A 23,393-nucleotide genomic window follows, 5' to 3' on the forward strand; every position below is an offset into this window, starting at 1 on the left:
TAGTAAATTACTGTACTTTATTTTACTATTTTGTAAATTACGGTATCATTGCATTATTTTAATGATATTACCGTAAATTGAATGTATTTAAAAAGAAAAAAATATGTAGTATTTATTTATTTTCTCTTTTCAGTGGAGATCATCAAACAACTACAGATCGGCTGCGGGCATTCAAAAAAAAAAAAAAAAAAATGCGGGCATTGTTTGAAAAGTACCGAATAGTTTATGAAAGTCCCGGGGTTGCTTCGTGTTACATTCTGTAGAGATATAGAGATGTGTACATATATACATATGAATGTAAACATGACCGCGTAGTAGTGATTTTCCAAGTTCTTTGAAACTCCGTTAAAATGATAAAAAATATCTTAGAAATGAAATAACCCTCTAAAAAAATGAGAACAATAACGGTGATCGAACTAACGTGTTCAGAAATTATACTATCGCAGCAAACGATACCATTTTTTGTTAGACTATTCTTCTGTACTTTCGATAATATTCTGAAAACATATATCGATGTGTAATTCGATTTTATTAAACCAGCCATCTTGTTTTAAATTGTCTCCTAGGATGCTGTTTCGGTATTTATAATTTTTTAACCTCGTAAAAATTGATTTTTCTGTTAAAGTGGAACGTTTTTTGAAAAACATTGCGCGAGAAATGTCTTTTAATTTTCCAGGGAATCCTCCCATTCCTTTGAGTAAGTTCCTGATTTGTTTGTTTTTTTTTATAAATACGTAGAGGTTTTCATTTTGCTTTGTGTAATTATTTTCACCATAAATTTAATATAGATTGTAATTTTAATTTCTCTTTTTCAGTTTATTAATGTTTAATTTAATTAGTTTTATGTATTCTACTTAAGAAAGGTAATGAAATGAAATGTTATTCTGAGAGAAAAAAAATTGGTTATGCTTTTATGCAGTTGTGTAATTTTTCTCATTTTTTTTTTAATTCAAAATTTCAGACTCTGGTCCACCGCCACCTCCTCCACCAATGGGACCACCTATGTCAATGGCAATGATGGGACATCAGCAAGGTCAGAAAGTTTATTTTATGATATTTAGTTTTTTGTGGTTGAATCTTAGTTTCTTTTGAAAACTGCTCATTTCATTACACATTTACCAATATGTTTATTTTTTAATATATTTATGCTTATAAGTAATTATCTTAGTGAAATTTACAAAGATTACCAACTATCAAACTAAGAAGTATAGTATGTAAATTATCCCTGAATGTAAATTATTATTATAGAAGTAAATTATCCCTGCAGAGTTGTGTTTTAACTAGTAGATAAGCATTATTCATAACAAAAAGGGTTACATTAATTATTTGTTTTGGGTTGTGTTTGTTACCTTTTTGTTGATGCTTATGAAAGATTAGAAATACAGTAGTTAGTTTACCTTCTCTGAGAGCAGTAATGGGCTCTCTTTCTCGGTAACTCCTTTGGAGAATATAGAGAGGCTCATTTGTAGGCTTTAGTGCTGTTTACATTTCACTGGACTGGTTGGTGCTGATTTGTTGAGGTAGTATGTCTCTTCAAAGGAAAAAGGGTATGAGAAATATTTTACGTCATATGCTTGTAATCATTACATCATATGGTTGTAACGTTGTGCTTTTAATCATATGATTTTTGCTGACAGAGTTTCCATATTTCAGGAGCAGTTTGTATGTTATAGTAGGTAGTCTACAACTGTTTTGGTTCATTAAATTTAGCAAGGATTACAAATTATTAAATATATCCAGGTTATCAATGCTATTAGATTTATTATCTGTTTAAAATTTGGTTTGCTGTTAGTCATGTCTACAAGAATGTTTGTGATTGAATTGTGTTAATTTTATGTAATGTACAGTGAATTTTTTAAGTTCAGTATGGTTAGTTTGGGGAAGAACAATTGTTCTTACAGTGGTTCAGTTTTTTCATATTTTAACATACCACAGTAGGTATGCATAGAATCAGGAAAACACAGCATCTAAATGTCAGAAAGTGGGTTTGTTCAGTGGATAACCTGTGCAAGGTAAAAATCCACACTGCGTTATTAGTACTCTAATCAATTAGCAATCAGTTTTGTGAGTTATGGCAATCTGTTTGGATGCTAATAATCCATTCTGTCTGGAGAGAGTAGGGTTAAAGTTAAGATTAGAGTTAGAATTTGACTTAGGTTAGTTTTGTGGAGAGATCAATAAACCATAAACTAAGCTTAATATTTGCAAACTCTTGAGTCAGTTCTTGAAGATGACTGATGGCGGTCTTTGTAAGGTGATTATCCGTTGTATACATGAATAATAGCACAGAAGATGTGGTGTATTCTCTCTCTGTAGTGACTATATTTCTATTTAATCATAAATTTGACCAAGAGTCATATGAGATATGTGTTACATGTAGCCATACCTTTTCCTCACCTCCCTCCACAAAAGTCTAGCCTTTTTACTATAACTCTAACTTTAACCCTAACTTCTTGCCTCAGAATGGACTAATATCTGAAAAGATCTCGATAATTCACAAACAGTATAGTTAATCTTAGTAGTATAGCTAATCTTGACTGGAGTACTGATAATGTACTTAGACTTAAACCTTGCTCAGTCACTGTCTAAACTTGCTTTCTGATGTTTAGATCTTGTGTTTTCAAAATCCTAAGCATATCCATGATGTATATTGTAATCAATATTGAAGTTGATACAGTAATTGCACAGAATTACCTTTAATTGGCCATCATAGTCCAAAAGATTTGGAAAATTGAAATGGGCAGTTTCAACTAACAGAGTTTAGTTGTGCAGTTATGTTTGTTTGCTTATTGCTCCGTTTTTCAAACCATTTTCAGTTTTGAATGAAAATGACTAATTTGGTATAGTTTGATATTTAAAACATTAAGTATTAACTTTACATTTTCTATTTTATTCATTTTAAACAAAATTTACTTCCATTTTTACCATCAAGTAGAAGTTTTTAACTAGATTTAATTTTTATAAGTTATGGAGAAATTATACGTAAAATAAAACTGTATCTACGTAAAGGACATGTATTTAGATAATTAGAGAATATTAAGCTCAACATTAAAAACCTTCCTATCCTTTTTGTTTTGGAAATCATAAAAAATTAGAATTGGACTTGTCGGTTTTATATGACATGACTTATTTGGGTATTTTTTGTAGCATCAGTATGTTTACTTTTTGGACAATTGCATGGTGAAATAAAGTAATCTTAAGTAATACAGGCAATAGGAGTATCAAACATTAAAAATAATTTTGTAATCTCTACGTACATTTTTTAAATAACACTACACATTGTGCCATTCTGTGTATTTTAATGCTTTAAATTTTAAGTTTACAGTAATTTTTCTAACTATTTCATTATAGCAGAATGCAGACATCAATTACAAACATAAACTGTCATGAAAAACTGTTGTTACAGCTAAATGTGTATAATGAGTGATAAATTACGTGTTTTTCTTACCCCAGCCTTTACAATCTATTTATACATAAGATTATTATGCTTTTGTATTTTTACATGATTTATGCAAGCCAGTTTGAATGTCTTATTTTGTTGATGTAAAGTCGTCTTAATATTCCCCAAAAAATAGAGAGAATTAAGTATTTTATGACATCCCTTTTTTACTCATTATTTATTACAAAAATGAGTGATGCAAATGTTTGAGTGAAGATCATAACTTAAGCTAACTATAACGACTATTATTATAAGCGACTATAACTGTCACTTAATTGAAATGCTCTACTGAAATTACCTGTTTATGCATTGTATTTGTACCAAACAAATGCACTTTTTCACAATAAATCTGAGGAAAATTCAACTGTGCTAATAAGTTGATTTTTTCTATTTAATAACAGCTAATAGTATTAACTTAATTTTTATTTTAAGCTTAAACTTAATTTATTAAGGTCATATATAAATATATATAATAAATATTTAAATGTACCAGATACAGTTCATTAAAAGATAAAAACATATATCTATCAGTCTGTAGTACTTACAGAGCTTCTATCATCAGCAGACCAATTTTTATAAAATACAGATAATTATAAATAAAATTTATAGTTAAAAAATATGGTTTTTCTTTTTAAAAAGATATTTAAAAGTTTAAAATCGTTACTTTGTATATACTATTGTATTGACAGTAGTATGTACATACTAATGATTTTATTATTATGCTTCTAATGATGGAGAGTTAAAACTCTGAAAGCGCTACAGACAGACAGGTGTGTGTTCTCTTAACTTTTGTTGAAGTGCATCTGATGGATTTAGATAATTATTTGATGCAGTGTCATGTAATGTTTGAAAAAAACAAATATATATATTTATATATAGGATGTTTATAAAAACTGTTTTAAGAATTTAGGATGGTCCCCCCCCCACATTGAAATGAAGAAAAAACTTTATTATCAACATATGTCTGGAAACATCAAGTTTATTTCTGGCTATCTGCCATTTTATATTTTTAACATAAAAATTATTTCTCAGGAATGATTAATCATTTAGAGCTGAAATTTCATATACTGCTATGAACCTGATCTTTCCATCCCTTTCAGAATGGTAGCCATGAAAATTTTTTAATTGTTAATATCTTTGCAACCATGGTTTATTTGAATGTTATGTTATTATGAATATTGTTAAGTGTTTTATAATAAAGAAAGTGACACTTTATTTATTCAAATCCGTTCATAAATAACAAAGTTGTAGCAAAAATTCTTAAAGTGAGTCACTGTCGATTAAAATACGTTTTCATTTTGTTTTGAATAAAATTAAATCACTCTACATGATCTCAATTGGAATAATTTTATTAATTTTGTTGTGTAATAAATTATAATAATTTAATAATGTTTAAAATGTTTCAATAAAATAAAATGTTATTTAATCATTAAAATATTATAATAATAAATATTGTTAATATTGAAAAATAATTTGCATAAGATGTTTTTCATATAATGAACAGACACTGGTTATTAAATTGTTTTTTTTTTAAATTAAAATTTATTTAACAACAATAAATTATTGTAACAGAACATTAATAAAAGAAACTACAGTAAGTGTTGTGTGAAATTTCAGCTCTATTTGATTAACCATTCCTGGGAAAAAAATTTTTATGTTAAAAGTATAAAATGGCAAATAGCCTGCAAACTAAGTATTTCCAGACATATGTTTATATAAAGTTTTTTCTTTATTTTGATGTACGTGACCATTCCCTAAACTCTTGAAATAGTTTCTATAAACACCTTTTATATATCACAATCTAAAATGAAAATAAGTTAAGACGCTAATTAATTGATTTTAAAAAATGAATTAATTAGTATTTGAAAAATAAACTGGTTAAAATGAGAACAAATAAAAAGTATTCACGGTATGTTATAAAACACCTAAAAAAAATTATGTTTTGGTAAATTAACATGTTTTAGTAGCTAAATGTAACATAGGTGTGTTGCTAAAAATGAACTATTTTGATCAAAAAGGTAATTGATTAATAAAAGCATTATATTTCTGGTAGAGGATGATTTCTTTAATTACACCCTGCTGTTACTATTCTTTTCTAGTAAACGTTTATTTTAAGCACTTAATTTTTATAATAAGAATTAGTTGCTTCTGTTCTTGCCTGCACTGAAATTAGTTCTGACAACTGTTAGGTCTTCTTTTTAGAATTGAGAGAATTGAAAAATAAACAATATTGCGAAAAATATACAAATATATATATATTGAAAAATAAACAAATATTAATATAAGTATTTTTTTTTTTTTTTGTCTTCAGTCATTTGACTGGTTTGATGCAGCTCTCCAAGATTCCCTATCTAGTGCTAGTCGTTTCATTTCAGTATACCCTCTACATCCTACATCCCCAACAATTTGTTTTACATACTCCAAACGTGGCCTGCCTACACAATTTTTCCCTTCTACCTGTCCTTCCAATATTAAAGCGACTATTCCAGGATGCCTTAGTATGTGGCCTATAAGTCTGTCTCTTCTTTTAACTATATTTTTCCAAATGCTACTTTCTTCATCTATTTGCCGCAATACCTCTTCATTTGTCACTTTATCCACCCATCTGATTTTTAACATTCTCCTATAGCACCACATTTCAAAAGCTTCTAAACTTTTCTTCTCAGATACTCCGATTGTCCAAGTTTCACTTCCATATAAAGCGACACTCCAAACATACACTTTCAAAAATCTTTTCCTGACATTTAAATTCATTTTTGATGTAAACAAATTATATTTCTTACTGAAGGCTCGTTTAGCTTGTGCTATTCGGCATTTTATATCGCTCCTGCTTCGTCCATCTTTAGTAATTTTACTTCCCAAATAACAAAATTCTTCTACCTCCATAATCTTTTCTCCTCCTATTTTCACATTCAGTGGTCCATCTTTGTTATTTCTACTACATTTCATTACGTTTGTTTTGTTCTTGTTTATTTTCATGCGATAGTTTTTGCGTAGGACTTCATCTATGCCGTTCATTGTTTCTTCTAAATCCTTTTTACTCTCGGCTAGAATTACTATATCATCAGCAAATCGTAGCATCTTTATCTTTTCACCTTGTACTGTTACTCCGAATCTAAATTGTTCTTTAACATCATTAACTGCTAGTTCCATGTAAAGATTAAAAAGTAACGGCGATAGGGAACATCCTTGTCGGACTCCCTTTCTTATTAGGGCTTCTTTCTTATGTTCTTCAATTGTTATTGTTGCTGCTTGGTTCCTGTACATGTTAGCAATTGTTCTTCTATCTCTGTATTTGAACCCTAATTTTTTTAAAATGCTGAACATTTTATTCCAGTCTACGTTATCGAAAGCCTTTTCTAGGTCTATAAATGCCAAGTATGTGGGTTTGTTTTTCTTTAATCTTCCTTCTACTATTAATCTGAGGCCTAAAATTGCTTCCCTTGTCCCTATACTTTTCCTGAAACCAAATTGGTCTTCTCCTAACAATTCTTCCACTCTCCTCTCAATTCTTCTGTTAAAATTCTAGTTAAGATTTTTGATGCATGACTAGTTAAACTAATTGTTCTGTATTCTTCACATTTATCTGCCCCTGCTTTCTTTGGTATCATAACTATAACACTTTTTTTGAAGTCTGATGGAAATTCCCCATTTTCATAAATATTACACACCAGTTTGTATAATCTATCAATCGCTTCCTCACCTGTACTGCGCAGTAATTCTACAGGTATTCCGTCTATTCCAGGAGCCTTTCTGCCATTTAAATCTTTTAATGCTCTCTTAAATTCAGATCTCAGTATTGTTTCTCCCATTTCATCCTCCTCAACTTCCTCTTCTTCCTCTATAACACCATTTTCTAATTCATTTCCTCCATATAACTCTTCAATATATTCCACCCATCTATCGACTTTACCTTTCGTATTATATATTGGTGTACCATCTTTGTTTAACACATTATTACATTTTAATTTATGTACCCCAAAATTTTCCTTAACTTTCCTGCATGCTCCGTCTATTTTACCAATGTTCATTTCTCTTTCCACTTCTGAACACTTTTCTTTAATCCACTCTTCTTTCACCAGTTTGCACTTCCTGTTTATAGCATTTCTTAATTGCTGATAGTTCCTTTTACTTTCTTCATCACTAGCATTCTTATATTTTCTACGTTCATCCATCAGCTGCAATATATCGTCTGAAACCCAAGGTTTTCTACCAGTTCTCTTTATTCCGCCTAAGTTTGCTTCTGCTGATTTAAGAATTTCCTTTTTAACATTCTCCCATTCTTCTTCTACATTTTCTACCTTATCATTTTTAATCAGACCTCTTGCGATGTCCTCCTCAAAAATCTTCTTTACCTCCTCTTCCTCAAGCTTCTCTAAATTCCACCGATTCACCTGACACCTTTTCTTCAGGTTTTTAAACCCCAATCTACATTTCATTATCACCAAATTATGGTCGCTATCAATGTCTGCTCCAGGGTAAGTTTTGCAGTCAACGAGTTGATTTCTAAATCTTTGCTTAACCATGATATAATCTATCTGATACCTTGCAGTATCGCCTGGCTTTTTCCAAGTGTATATTCTTCTATTATGATTTTTAAATTGGGTGTTGGCAATTACTAAGTTATACTTCGTGCAAAACTCTATAAGTCGGTCCCCTCTTTCATTCCTTTTGCCCAGCCTGTATTCACCCACTATATTTCCTTCCTTGCCTTCTCCAATGCTTGCATTCCAATCTCCAACTATTATTAAATTTTCATCTCCTTTTACGTGTTTAATTGCTTCATCAACCTCTTCGTCTACACACTCTACCTCATCATCATCATGGGCGCTTGTAGGCATATAGACGTTAACAATCGTTGTCGGTTTAGGTTTTGATTTTATCCTTATTACAATGATTCTATCGCTATGCGTTTTGAAATACTCCACTCTCCTCCCTATCTTCTTGTTCATCACGAAACCTACTCCTGCCTGCCCATTATTTGACGCTGAGTTAATTACTCTAAAATCACCTGACCAAAAGTCGCCTTCCTCTTCCCACCGAACCTCACTAATTCCTACTATATCCACATTTGTCCTACCCATTTCCCTTTTTAAATTTTCTAGCCTACCAACCTTTTTTAAGCTTCTAACATTCCACGCTCCGACTCGTAGAATGTTATTTTTTAATTTTCTGGTGACCCCTTCCTTAGTAGTCCCCACCCGGAGATCCGAACGGGGGATTATTTTACCTCCGGAATATTTTACCAAGGAAGGCGCCTCCATTATTGCTATGTGAAAATGCAGAGTCACATTTTCTTGGAAAAAAAGCAGCTGTAGTTTTCCATTGCTTTCAGCTGCGCAGTATTCAGAGGACTGAGTGATGTTGATACGGCAGTTTAAGTCGTCCTGACTCACGCCCCTAACAACTACTGAAAGAGCTGCTGCCCTCTTTCAGGAATCATTCCTTAGTCTGGCTCTCAACAGATACCTCTCCGATATGGTTGCACCTTCGGTCCAGCTACTCTGTATCCCTGAGCACTCAAGCCCCCTCACCAACGGCAACGTCTCATGATTCATAGAGGAGGAAATATAAGTATAAAAACATTAAATTTAAATAAAACTGCAAAAAATTTTTTACTTTTTTGTAATGAAATTGTAAAATATTCAACATTCTGTGGAAAAAATTTTAATCAGAATCTAAAAATCACCCCAGTTTGTGCAATCTGCGTCATATGGTGTATTCTGGTTTTAGCAAGAAAATAGAGAATAAACAAGAACCCAACACTAGCCTAACATGAAGATACCTAAACAAAAGCAATCCCTGTAAGTTGATTTGGTGTAGAATTAGTATGCATTAGCATCATCATGAGTATGCATGATCTAAAAAAAAATATGTTTATTTATTACAAAAATGAGTGATGCAAATGTTTGAGTGAAGATCATAACTTAAGCTAACTATAACGACTATTATTATAAGCGACTATAACTGTCACGTAATTGAATTGCTCTACTGAAATTACCTGTTTATGCATTGTATTTGTACTAAACAAATTATGTTTCTTATTAATAAAAACAAATTATTAAAAACAAATTAAACAAATTATTAAAAATAAATTATGTTTCTTATTAATTATGTTTTCTTGCTCTTGTAAAAATGTATTATTATATAAACATCTGATCTACCATTTTAAAATTATATTTTTTTCTGAATTTGCTAAGCAGAGGAAAATTTTCGGGGTAAGTGACCAATAAAAGTTTTAATATCTTATCTAATATAATTATATTTCTTCTATCAGATATGAATGAATATTTTTAATGAAGTTTTGGTTACATAGATAGTGAACAGATGGATTAAAATGCCTGCTTAACTTAGAATAAATGTATTTTGGTTTAGCCTGTAAAAATTACTTTCTTTAAAGGAGATTAATTTTTGTTTATTTATTGTAATATATCAAATTTTATAGTTTAATTTAATTAACCTTATAATGAAATCCTATCAAATATATTCCTTGAAACTATGAAAGTTTGCACTCTTTATACTTGGAGAATGCTTGGATGATTGTACTTTTGGTCTGGTAATCGTTTTACTCCAATACTTATTGTTGTGGGTGGAAACTTTGCAGTAAAAGAAAACAACTTATGAAATGACTGGTTCTATTAATTTTTGTGTAACACTTACATAAATACAACTTCTAGCAACAACTTCACTTTTTTTAGGTTCTTTTGATACTTTTACTGCATGTAAAATAAAATGATGAAATATGATGTATTACAAAGTTTGCAAAATTGTCTGTCACAAAATAGTAACAGTGGATATGCAGGTTCATGAAGTAATTGAGATAATTTGGAGACATGTACAGTCTACACTTCACACTTACCTCATTAAGTGAAGTAATACATATCATCCTCATTCATCCTCTGAAGTAATACCTGATGGTAATTCCTGGAGGCTAAACAGGAAAAAAGGACATGTTGTACAAGTGAAAATAACAAAACAAGCTCATACAAATGAGGTTTTGTAAACACTTCATTTTCAAGCTGATGAAAACTTTCCCCTGATGTGCTCTTCAATAATAAAATGAAGCCATATTGAAATTCTTGAAACTTAAATTAAAAGTATAATCTGAGTTTGTTTTATAGTTTTAAATGAAAAATTGGTTGAAACAGATCCCAAAACTGATTTCTGGTAAATTTTTAGTGAATTATTGTAAAACTGAATTTGTTTCAAAACACAATTTTTTAGGATTGATATACAATAACTTAATTAAATTACTAGTAAATAAATAAAATTTTGCACCAAAATTTGTAGAAAATTTGATTCTGAAAATCTATGTAAATAATGTTATCAAGAAAAACTGTTTCAAAAATTTGAAAATGTGGCAGAAAAATGCTTTATTATAATTTTTAATTAAACAAGAATCATTTCAGTGTTGAAAAATATTCAGAAACAAAATTAGTTGCTATAAATTAATAATAAAAAAAGAAAAAAACATTACAAATTTACTATTACAATAATCATCAAAATATCCTCCTTTACCTTTTACAATATTAAACCTCTGATATACTCAGTTTGATTTAAAATTCCCTGGATGGCTATTCTTAAAACATTAGGATTGTTTCATATAATTTCAACTGCATTGAAAATACTTCTAATTCTTCTTTTTTAACTTACTTTTTGTTCATATACTAATGAATTAATATTACCTTACAGATTGTAGTCCACAGGGGTCTTAGGTCAAGTGACCTAAGAGGCCAGTTAATTGGTTATTGGCCTTGCCCAATCTAGTTGTTTGCCTTGACAAATGTTGTATGCTGGTAATTCCTAACTTCCTCACATAAATTAGGAGTAGTGTTGTCATGTTGAAAAAAATTCTTACCTTGTTAGTAGCGGAATATTTTCTAAAACAGGTGGCATATTATTTCTTAAGAAATTTAATTATAATTATACACTTCCCATAAGGCGATCTACAAAAAAAAGTGGTCCAATAATATGCTCGATCCATAATACCACATGGAAACATTAACATAAAACCTGTGTTGGAATCTATATTGTGTGATATATATTTTCAAACCTCCAATGATGATTATTTTGTGACTTATTATCTCCATCTCTTAAAAATATTATCTCATTAGAAGAGTATTCATCATTTATACGATGTGACAGCTGTCTTGAAGCCAATGATAAAAATTTTTATATGCAGCAATAGTCTCCAGGTAGTAAATTTTATACTTTCTGCGAGTGGTAAAGGCAGAAATTCTCTTTATGAAGTATTTGTATATTTTATTACACAAGAACTGATGAATTTTGAAATTTATCTAATACTAAGCTCTGGGCTCTGTTTCAACTCAGCGAAAAATTTCTGTTCTTCATTGAAACAGTGTCGTTCTTGGGGTTCAGTAGAATACAAACATGATAAAAAAAAATTTGTTATGTTTAAACACGAAACCTTAGGGAACCTTCTATTTTTGAATTTTTTTACATTCATGATATCCAGCTAGTGTATTTCAAATACAATAAATTCCTTTTAGCTTCTGGGTCCACCATTAGGTATTGCTTCAGAGGATGAGATGAAATGGCAATCTTGTAGCATGTGAAAAATGTCATGCCTGACTGGAATTCAAACCCGGGATTTGTGGGTGAGACAATTTATTGAAGATGCTACATACAAACCTAAAAAATTATATTTTGATACACCAGTAGTTTGTGTTTTACAATAATTTTCCAAAAAAATTACTAGAATAAAGTTCTGGGACGTGTTGTATTCAGTTTTTTAGGCCAAAAAATATGTTTACTAATTTCAAATATACTTTTTTTATATAGTTTCCAAGAATTTCAAAATTATTTCATTTTACTCTTGGAGCAGAAATCATGGCAAAATTTTGCCAGCCATAACTTGAGAATGAAGCATTTCCAAAGTCATGTTTGTATGACTTTTACTTTAACTTTAAGGACATGCCCTTTGAGTATATATACCAGTATTTAGTAGGAATTTATTTTTGTTCTGTAAATAAACATGACTTTTTTTTTCTATTAAACATAGACTAAGTAATTATTCCTAAGAAATTTATTAATGACAATCAATAAATGCATTAAAATTAGTAGATACTGAAAGTTAAATGTTTTTATATACCCATATTAATTATTTAACAAAAACACAGTCGGTTTATTTAGTTTTTATTCATGATTTTAAGCAGTGGTGCTAATGATATAATTTTTTTCACTATCGATATCATAAAATTTCAATATTAAATTAACATTAGTGTTCATGTTGTATTAATAAATTGTACTATAGTGAAATATCTTTATTACCAGATAATAAGAGTACATATAATAAACATTTAAATAATGATTTCTTTAGAATGACTGCTGACAGTCTGGCCAGTTATGGATTCAAATTAATGTTTGATGTACAAAATTTTGCTTTAAGGGAGGTTGCGAGAACGTTGTTAGCATTAATTATTTATTAGATTCCAAAATTACCAGCATAATTTTGACTATGATTAAAAAATTATCAATTATTCCTGAAAATTAAGAATTTTCGGTACTTTTCAAGAAGATATCTGTAGTTTGTCACAGTTGTAGTTTGTTAGTTGTTAGATGGGACCATAGAAAGGAGAAAGTAAATAAATTAAAATTATAATCTAAATTTGTATAATAAATAAATATAAGTATATATACATATGTATATATATATATAAATTTATTATTCAGTGCACCTTCAATTTACGCAGGTGTTACATTCTGGAAAATTTCTGTGTATAATGAAATCGCGTAAATTGAGACTTATATTTAATGCAGACGTACAGGTTAGGTACTTGTTCAGTTATATGTAAATGATATACTTAAATTACTGTATTAAAAAATACTGTACTTTTTTACTATTTTATTATTACAGTGTCATTGTATTATTTTAATGATATTACAATATAATTTATGTATTTAAGAAGAAAAAATGTACTATTTATTTTCTCCTCTCAGTGGCGCCATCTAACAATCAACTAACTTTAGATTGTCTGTGGGCATCTTCTTGTAAAGAACAGAATTTTCAGTGCTAATTTTCTAATTTTTAGAGTTAAAAAAAATGGAACTAATTATTATGCGCAGAAGTAATTCCATTAAAGAGAGGTTAACTGAGTTTTTAGAGCTGCCCCTATTTAGTAGTAGTGAAATTTACCAAACCTTGAGTATTTTTTTAAAAAACTATTACTAATTAAGGTTTGGTTGGTTCAGTTTCTTTTATAATTGCACATAGATTTGAGGTTCATCTGGTTTATTTTGTGTAATTGGTATTGTTTATGATAATTTAGAAGTTTTTTATTAACAAAAAAAATTAATAAAAAAATGATTTAGTCAATTTTGACTAAATCATTTAGTCAAAATGACTAAATCATTTTGACTAAATGATTTAGTCAAAATTGACTAAATGAGTCAAAATGACTAAATCATTTTGACTAAATGAGTAGTCATTTTGACAAAATCATTTTTTTGTCCTGAATCAGTAATTTGAGTATATGGTGGATAAATTTTTCATCCGGTATCTGATCTAGATTCTATATTGAACATGAAATTAATAAAATTAATGAGGGTAGAAGTAAAGTGTTCGAGGAAAAAGGTATATCTGTGCTCCAACTGTTAGTGGTACGGACCAGTTTCCAAATTGCCCAGTGCTTTTGCAGATCTTTTAATACTTTTTGCAGAAGCATTTGCTGACTTGGAAATATTTTTAAATAACATAATTTTCATAGTTCATGTGGTGATGTGCTTAAATTCATATTTGAAAAATTAGTTATTTTCTGTGTAATATTTTTGCTAATTTTTTAGCATTTTTGTGCATATTGGTTCATAATATTGGTAAAAAAAATTACTAGTTAATAATTTGATAATGATTAGGTTAAGAAAGTTTATAAATTCTTCAATCATCTTTGATGAATACTGTAGTTAAAATTTTGTTTGAAGTAACTAATACAAAAAAAAAAAACCTTTCTATTTTGTATTATACTTTATGTGCCCTATTTGTTAACATTCTAAAATATATTTCTTTACAGTTCCTGCATTTTATTTATCATTTTTTCCCCCATTTTTTTTTAATGTTTTGCTGTATTATGTTTTTTAGGTCAGATGGGTGGTCCTATGATGGCTGGTCAGATGGTTCATGGACAAATGGTTCCGAGTCAGATGATGGGACATATGATGGGACATCAGGGATTTCCAATGGGACCATTATTGGGCCCTGACACTCAGCCACCTCCTGGACCTATTATGAATCCTGGAATGAATGATGCTCCTTTGGAATTTAATACAAATAAAAATAAACCGCCAATGGCTGTTACTACTAGTATGTTTTATTTTACTGAAATTTGTTTATATTAATTCCTATTTTTTATGCTATCTGTGCTCTTAATCTATTAAATGAATGTTTATATCCAAGTGTATAGGACATTTGATGAAAAAATATGCAGAATTTTAGTTTTTCTCATAAAAATCTTTATACATTTATATTGATTTTATCATCTTCAAAGTACTCCCCTTTAGATATAATACATTTGTGCCAGTGCTTTTTCCAATCTTTGAAGGACCTCTGAAAGTAATTTTCGTTATGGTGTTTAGCTCCTTCAGTTGTTCTGTGTTTATCTCTTCAGTGTTGGCAAAATGTTGTCCTTTCATGGTTCTTTTCAGCTTGGAGAATAGGAAGAAGTCACAGGGGACCATGTCTGGTGAATACAGAAGCTAAGGCATTATAATGGTGTTGTTTTGGCCAAAAATTCACAAATAAGCAGTTTGTTAGCAGGTACAATATTCTGGTGTAATTGCCATGAATTGTTTCACCATAAATCCAGGCGTTTTCTTCAGATTGTCTCACGCAAACAGTGTAGAACTTCCAGGTAATACTCTTTATTGACTGTACAACCTGGTGGCAAGAACTCATGATACGTTAAGCTGTTGAAATCGAAGAACACAGTGATCAGAACCTTCACATTTGATCAAACTTGACAACTTTTTTTGATGTTTGCTCTTCAGGAAGCTTCCATTTGGACAATTGGGCCTTAGTTTTGATGTCATACCCATAACCCATGTTTCATCAGCAGTTATGATCTGTTTGAGCAGTCCTAGATTGTTCACTGTATTCAGCAACTCCTGAGGAATACTCATTTGGCATCGTTGGTTGAATTTTAACAATTTTGAAACACATTTTGCTGCCACAGGTTTCATGCCCAAAACATCAGAAAAAATTGCATGTCATGAGCCAAATATACCAACATCACCAGCAACCTCTCTGATAGTGATTCATTGATTGTCCATAATCATTTTCTTCACCTTTTTGGCATTTTCATCGTTGTTAATGTGCTAGGTTGGCCAGAGCGCTTGTCATCTTCAATGTGCTCAAGGTTGTCTTGTAAACATTTGTACCACTTATAAAAGCTTGTTTTATTGATAGAAGAATCGCCAAAAGCAACATTCAACATTTCCATTGCAGTGCTGCATTTTATTCCTTTATTAAAGCAAATTCATTTTTTTATTTTTTCACATGTTAAAAATCTCCATACCAGAACTGTAATCTTTTAGATAGCCAACAACAAACTAAGCATCTAATATGGCTACCAGTGTAAATGTATATTAGGGACAAGTGTACCAACACAACAAAAAAAATATTGTGACTGACTTATATAGCCTAGGAAATTGAAAAATTGAGTGTTACTTTTTTATCAAATCTTGTATGTGTGCATGATGTACATGGATGAGTGTGCATTTTGTGTATGGAATATGCTTAAACATTTTATTTATTGTACTTAAAATAACAACTTTCAGAATTATTATTTTCTTTATTTAAGTTTAGGACAACTAATGTGAAATACTTTGGGCATCTCTCTTGTGGAATTGCAAATTTTGGAGTTTATAATTTTTTATAAATTTTTTTATATAAATTATAAAAATCTCAACATTCTTCTAAACTGTTTTTGAGCATTGTCTTGTTTAGCAATTTATTTTAATAACCATTTAGTATAGTTTGTTGTTTGTATTTACTTTTTTTATAATAAATTTTTTTGAGATTGCCAGAAGTTCTCTCAGGAGAGGTTTCAGTGATTAATGTCACATCAGTTATTTTAAAAACTATTAACTGATTATTTACGAAGGTGGGCTGGTAAGTCTCTGGTCTGACATAGAGATGGCACCAGCAGGTCTAATATCTTACTGGCATTCTACAGTACTATCCTTTATATTATATATATATATATATATACACAATTTGAGGTCAGTAGCTTGGTTAGTATGCATTTGGCAGTGTTTGGAGTGAGATGCCTGTGTTATTCTCATGAAAATGGAAAAATTGGAAAAAACATTGGTTATAAAATTCTTCCATTTGAAAGGTTTAACGCCATTTCAAATAAAATAAGAAATGGACTCAATACTAAAAGACTTTTCTCCATCATATTCAACAATAAAACAGTAGGTTTCTGTTTTTAAAGAGCACTGAGGACAAACCATGCTTGGGATGTTCTGCCGAGGTGACAAGAAATGATAGAAAAGATTTATAAAATCATGCTGGAAGACCACAGATTAAACGTGTGTGACATTTAACAGTCTGAGACTGTTAGAAAGAACGTGTATGTTTTATTTAACATAATTTTTTTGGGCATGGAAAAACTATGTGCGAGGTGGATGCTGCGTTTGCTAATGCCCAGCTAAAGATGCAACGAAAACTTTTAACTGAGAATTTGGCGCTCTACAAGTGAAACCCCAGTAAATTTTTGTGTCAATTCATAACTATGGGTGGATGAGACTTGGGTTCACCATTACACTCCTGAAAGTAAATAACAGTTAAAACAATGGACAGGGCAGGTGAACTAACCCTAAAGAAGGCAAAGACAACTTGTCAGCCAGCAAGGTTATGGCAACTGTTTACTGGGATGCAAAAGGGATTGTCTTTATTGATTATCTGAAAAACTGTAAAACTGACAATGGTAAGTTACAGACTTAATGATGGGTTAGCAGACTTATTGCAGCGTTTGAACGGCAATGTTAAAAAACAATTACCATATTTAGTGAAGAAATATATCTTGTTTCAACATGATAATGCACCAGAACTTCATCAGCTGTCGCTATGGCTAAAATCAACAAACCAAAGTTTAAATTGCTTGCTGACCTACTTAATCGTCAGATTAGCACCCAGCACTATGACCTACTTCCTAATTTCAAAAAATGGCTCGGTGGACAGCAATGTAAGAGCAGTAATGAAGGTACTGATGCTATAAATGGGTGTTTTTAGGAGCTTGTTGATTTCATTATAAAATGGTATAACTAACTTAGAGCACACGTATGAAAAATGTATTAAAAAATAAAACCAAAAAAACTTCAAAAAAATGCTGTTTTCTTTAACAGTTTGGAAACTTTCAGCCCACCTTTGTAAATTATGTCACTTAGGTCACTGTTAACTTCAACCTATATGAATTTTTGTGCTTAGGAGTCACTTGTTTGCTTACAAGAAAAAGATTTGTTTTCAGTTTTACATTTTTTGTATGTGAGATTTACTTGGCTGTATAATTGTTTTTCTAATGATATTTACATTAGTTCATATAATGCAACTGTTTAATGTTTCCTTTTTTGTAATTTATGGTAAATCTTAAGATAAAATTTCTGTAGTTACAGTTTTATGCCTGATATTAATGCAAGCATTTTTTTCTATGTGTCTGGCTGTCGCAGAGAGTTATAGCACTTATTTTTCCATAAAAATTACTGTATAGTAATTTTAGAGTAGGCCTGACCAACTACATTATAATACTGTTGTCCCCCAGTCACCATTGTGTTATCGCATTCTACTTAACACATTCTGCCCTAATAATCTAGGAATGTAACCATCTATAGCTACATTTATAGGTGTAACCATGGTGGGACAGGGTGGGTCGCTTACCTCCACCCCTGGCTCATTTAGTCAAACAAAAAATTATAGGTCAATATCAATAGGTTATAATAGTATTGTGCAGGAAGAAAGCATGTTTGAATCATGGCGGGAACGCTTTGGTGAATGAGTGGGAAACTGGTGATTCATAGTCTGTGGTATAACTTGAAGATTATAGAATATTCGAGATTGAATTTAGCAGGAAAGTTATAGTACTGTCTGTTCCTTATTTAAGTGCTACAATCAGTGTGAGTGAGTCAGTTTAATGAGTAAATGTATTTGAGCTAGCTCAGACCACAATTTTGTAACAATTGCAATCTAAAATGGATGTTAGGAACTTTTATTTAGCATGAAAGGTATGTATGTATCTATATTATTTTCACTTAAATCGATGAGTTGAAAAATCATCTAATTAAAGCAATGTAAAATGTTAAGGAAATGCGAAGACTGTTTTTTTGTTTGTAATAGTAATGATTTTGATGTCTTTATTGTTGAAATTTTAAGAAAAATCATACAATACTGAATAAGGAAACAATAAGTATACCTCACTCAAATAACTTAATAATTATTAAAAATTGTAATTAGCTACTTTTGCAGCAGTGCTTAATTAGAAGGTTTTGAATTTTGAAATGATTGATTTTGCAACTAGCTTCTTCTGCTAGTTGCAAATAATAAAACAAATTTGTACAAAATATTAAAGGTTTATTAAAAAATACCATTGTTCAAAAATAAAAAAATTTAAAGTTTGATAGCTAATAAATATCGAATGGTTCAAAATTCATATTAATCCAGTTTTTGTTGTGATCAAGTTCAATAACTACAAAAATTATATTAAACACAGCACAGTCTTGACACAAAAATTTCTAACCTCAAATCAGAACCATGTTGGTTGACATTAATTTCATTTTGCACGCAGCCACAGCCTGTTAGATTTGACCATTCCACAGTTTCTTTGTATTTTTTCTATGTATTCCACTAGTACACTTTTGTAGAAATGAAAAATTACAATTTAGTAGGTTTTAAAACTCAATTCATATTTAGGTTAAGAACATTTTTCACGCACAAATTTTCAAAATGCTGTAACTTTGTAAAAAATTATTGTATGAAATGATAAAAAAAACATTTTTAAGCATGAAGTTTCTAGTAGAGAGTTCGTTCAGAAGCTAAATTCGTAGTTCCTTTAATTTTTTTGAGAAGTGTAGTTGTAGTAATTTATTTTCATTAAGGGAGACAGAAGAGGAATCAACGAGATAAAAGTAGTAGTGAAAGTGATAGTAGCAGAGAAGAGAAATTGAAGCAGAATGTTGGTGAAAAATCAAGTGGATCTTCACTACCATCTGGTTCTGGTATACAGGATGAAACTTATTTTGATAATGACATGATGTTTAGTATAACCTCATCTCAAACAATGATAGTTTTAAGAAACTGTTGGTCACCAACTTCAAGTTATGACTTTGCTGAGGAGCCTGTGCAATTAAAAAAAATTCAAATACAGCTGGTTGGCAGATTATGTTCCTTGGCTGGCATATTCCAAGAAATTAAAGGCCACATTGTGCGTTTACTGTGTGTTGTTTCTGCCAACTAATGTGCATGGTGTTTTGGGTTCTTTTGTAATGAGACCCTTTACTTGCTATAAAGACGTAGCTGAATTTGTGAAATCTCACATGTCATCTCAGTGACATGTGACAAATTGGCGGTCACAGCAGCAAAATGTTTTCTTGAAAATATACCAGTTGATGTACAACTGATTTCTGTCCACCAACAAAAAATAGAACCTAACAAGAAAATTATTGCATCAGTAATTTCGACTGTGATGTTTTGTGGTACACATGATGTACCTTTGAGAGTCAAAGAAAATCATGAAGATGTTTTTGAAGACTTGATCAAACTCAAAATTGATGCTGGTGACCACATTTTAAAAGAGCACAGAAAAAAATGCCACTTACTTATCGCCATTGATTCAAAATGAAATAATTGGCCTACATGGCGATGTCATTAGAGATGACATCACTACTGAATTAAAGAAAGCATGTGCTTACAGTATCCTGAAAGATGAGGGCAGTGACATATCAGGGAAAGAGCAGCTTTATATTGGGGTTAGATTTTTTGATGAAGAAAAGATGATGATTTGTGAGAAATTGCTAAGTTTTTTAGAGTTGGTGACTTGGGTGGAAAATCTGCACTTAACAACTTTGTAGAACAGTAGGCCTTGATCCAGAAAAGTGCATTGTTCAAGGATACAATGGATGTTCCAGTATGGGAGGAAAGGATGGTGGTGTTCAGAAAATTATTTGAGAAAAGTATATGAGTGTTATACTTTTAACTGGTAGTTGCTGACACTATTTACAATTGAACAATTGTAAATGACTTAAATGAAATAGCAATGATACAAAATACGGTCTCTACAAAATAAATAATAAGATTCTTCCGAGAATCACCCTTCATCGAAAATGCATACCAAATATACCAGTGCTTTGTGAAACTCATTGGTCTCAAAAATGTAAAAGTATCGCCACATTCAAGATATTATGTGCATTTCACTGTGGCGCTTGAGAAACTATCAACAGACTTTAACAATGCAACAAGAAAAGCTACTTTTCAAATGCATTGCGCTGCTACAAAATTAGAATTCATTATTAGTGTTTGTCTCATAGCAAAATATTTGACACTTCTGCAACCGGTGGTAAATGATCTTCAGTAACAAGTATGGATTTTACTTTAGTATGCAAATCACGTAAAAAAAAATTACAGACATCATGAGAAAACACTGTGGAAATGCGGTTGTTGAAAGTGGAAAGTGTTATAGCAGAGGCTGAAACAATTGCCAAGCATCATGGAACAAATTTCAGTATGCTATGAATCATAAATCAACAGGAACATTGTGCAAATCCACCAGCAAGTGAGTTTTGGAGAAGATTACTAATTATTCCGTACATAGATTATACATATCGTACATAGATTAATAATGTCTCTGGAACAGCGTTTTCACGAGGAGAACTTGCCCGCATTCTCATTGCTTACGTTGCACCCTCACGTAATGCTTGATATGATGTATGAGGATTTAAAAAAAATACAAGTTTTTGTAGATACAATTTGAATGATTTCCTCTGTGAAGCTGAATAGGTACAACTAATGGAAAGGAAAAAATGTGTCAAATAAGATAGAACTAGGTAGTTCTGAGATATATAAGAACTAGCTGCACTAGTTAAAAAAACCTCCTAACTGTTCTACCCATCTGTAAAAGAGGCGCTACTTGTCTCACTTGCACAGCTCTGCACAATGTGCACTATCGAAAGATCCTTCAGCACCTTACAGGGTAAAAACTTGGTTGCAGTCAACAGTGACAGAAAATCAGTTTGGTGGTCTTTGTGTGATGAGTGTGCATAAAAAGAGTGTTCTGGAAGCTAAAAATAAATTTGAGAAAGAAATTTTGTCAAGATTTAGATAGAAATCTCGTAGGCTAGTGCTGAAATAAGATTTAGATAGGTTCAAATAGCATTATAACTAATTAGTTTTAGTGTTTTCAAATGTTCAAATAAATCCATTTTTTTAACAAAAAACATCTTATTTTTGCCCCCTTTGGAGGAAATCCTGGCTACACTCAACAATAACAGATGCAGTTATTGAGAAGTATATATGGCTCCATTTCCCCAGCTAATGTGTGATTTATCTGGGTGAAAATGTTTACAATGCTCATCATTTACATCACCATAAAAGGCCAAATGTGAATGTAACATGTGTATTGCATACCAGATTTTTTTTTTTATAGTTTTGAAGAAGTTTTTATAGTTTTTAGCACTCAACAATTTTTCATTGTTCTCAGTCTTCTTTTTGCCCAGAAATAATTTAACAATATTTTTAAATGGTAATCCATGTTGTTTTCTCAGATTCATTTAAACTTCTCTCAAAGTCTGAATCCTTTATTAGCTTATGTATTTGTGGTCCAACAAGTATTCTTTTTTTTTATTTTTTCCTTGCTATTTTTTCCTTGAAACATACTCTTTAGGTATAAGAAACCTTGCCTGCTATCATCTATTGCTTTGACAGAACTTTCATTAAACCTAATTTTATATATAATGGTGAAAGATACACACTCTTCAGATTCACAGAAACTTGATAAAAACATCTTTCTGCCCAGTTATGAGTGCTTTTTCTTCAGCTAATCTTCTTTAATATAGTAATTTTTTCTGTCTCTAATCACACTCGCATAAAAAACAATAGCACTTAATATCAGGTCTACAATCCTAATTAATCACCTTTAGGTTTCTACATGTGCCAAGAATATTTTTTATATTTATCCTCTGTAAAAATTTCAATTGTAATAAATCACTTCATTTGGGCTGCATAAGCAAGAGCAGTTGATGGGGTTTCATTTCCATTGTGAAAGGGGATGGCTTTCAAACTTGTTATAGTAGGATCTATAAATCCATTATAGGAGGTTAATATCCATTCTGTAGTACTGTGATGCTGTTGCAGTAAGCTCAATAAAGAATTTACAGTATTGCAGTACACTGCTATCTGTAAGGAGAACTGGTGCTAAAATTCTTGGTGCCTAATATTTAAAAACTTATTTTAATGCTGTTTTTGTGGAGGTTCCAGCCTTTTAATGTTGAAGCCAGTAACTCTACATATTAGACAAATTAAGATCATGAACCAGATCATTATGATCTGCTTAACTAATGGATTATTCCACAGTAAAATAAAAATAGTGATTGAAATGATATTTGATGTCATTAATAAAGGCTGTTAATTAAATCATATTACTGTGATAAATTAATTTTTCCTAGAAGGAATGCCATAGTAAACAAATAGTATTATACAGCTCTGTGATGTCTTAGTCAAATTGGTCATTCCAAATAATTTCACTCTGAGCCATTTTATAAACTTGGTTTATTTATAAATATCTTCAGTTATTCATATTTTATTATTAATATAAATATTGGTTTATAAAAAATCTTTATAAGTGCTAAGTAGTAATTGAGAAAATAAACTATTTTAACAATTTTCATTTTTTTTGAGTGATGAGTTTACTTTTTTTTATAAAAGAGAAAATGAAGCTCCTTGGATAAATTTTGA

The 23,393-nt window shown here is 30.5% G+C and overlaps 1 protein-coding gene across 1 annotated transcript in view; it reads left to right on the plus strand.

The window, feature by feature from the left end:
• Window positions 1-536: 536 nt before the first annotated feature.
• The window catches only part of LOC142326298 (ecto-NOX disulfide-thiol exchanger 2-like), an 83,667-nt gene continuing 60,810 nt past the window's right edge, over window positions 537-23,393 (plus strand). Inside the window, exons 1-3 of the mRNA XM_075368671.1 lie at window positions 537-697; window positions 962-1,033; window positions 14,535-14,756. Coding sequence (XP_075224786.1) covers window positions 658-697; window positions 962-1,033; window positions 14,535-14,756 — 334 coding nt within the window. The 5' untranslated portion in view covers window positions 537-657. The remainder of the gene's footprint in view (window positions 698-961; window positions 1,034-14,534; window positions 14,757-23,393) is intronic.

This window comes from Lycorma delicatula, chromosome 6 (genome assembly GCF_047948215.1).
Source record: "Lycorma delicatula isolate Av1 chromosome 6, ASM4794821v1, whole genome shotgun sequence".
Taxonomy (NCBI): domain Eukaryota; kingdom Metazoa; phylum Arthropoda; class Insecta; order Hemiptera; family Fulgoridae; genus Lycorma; species Lycorma delicatula.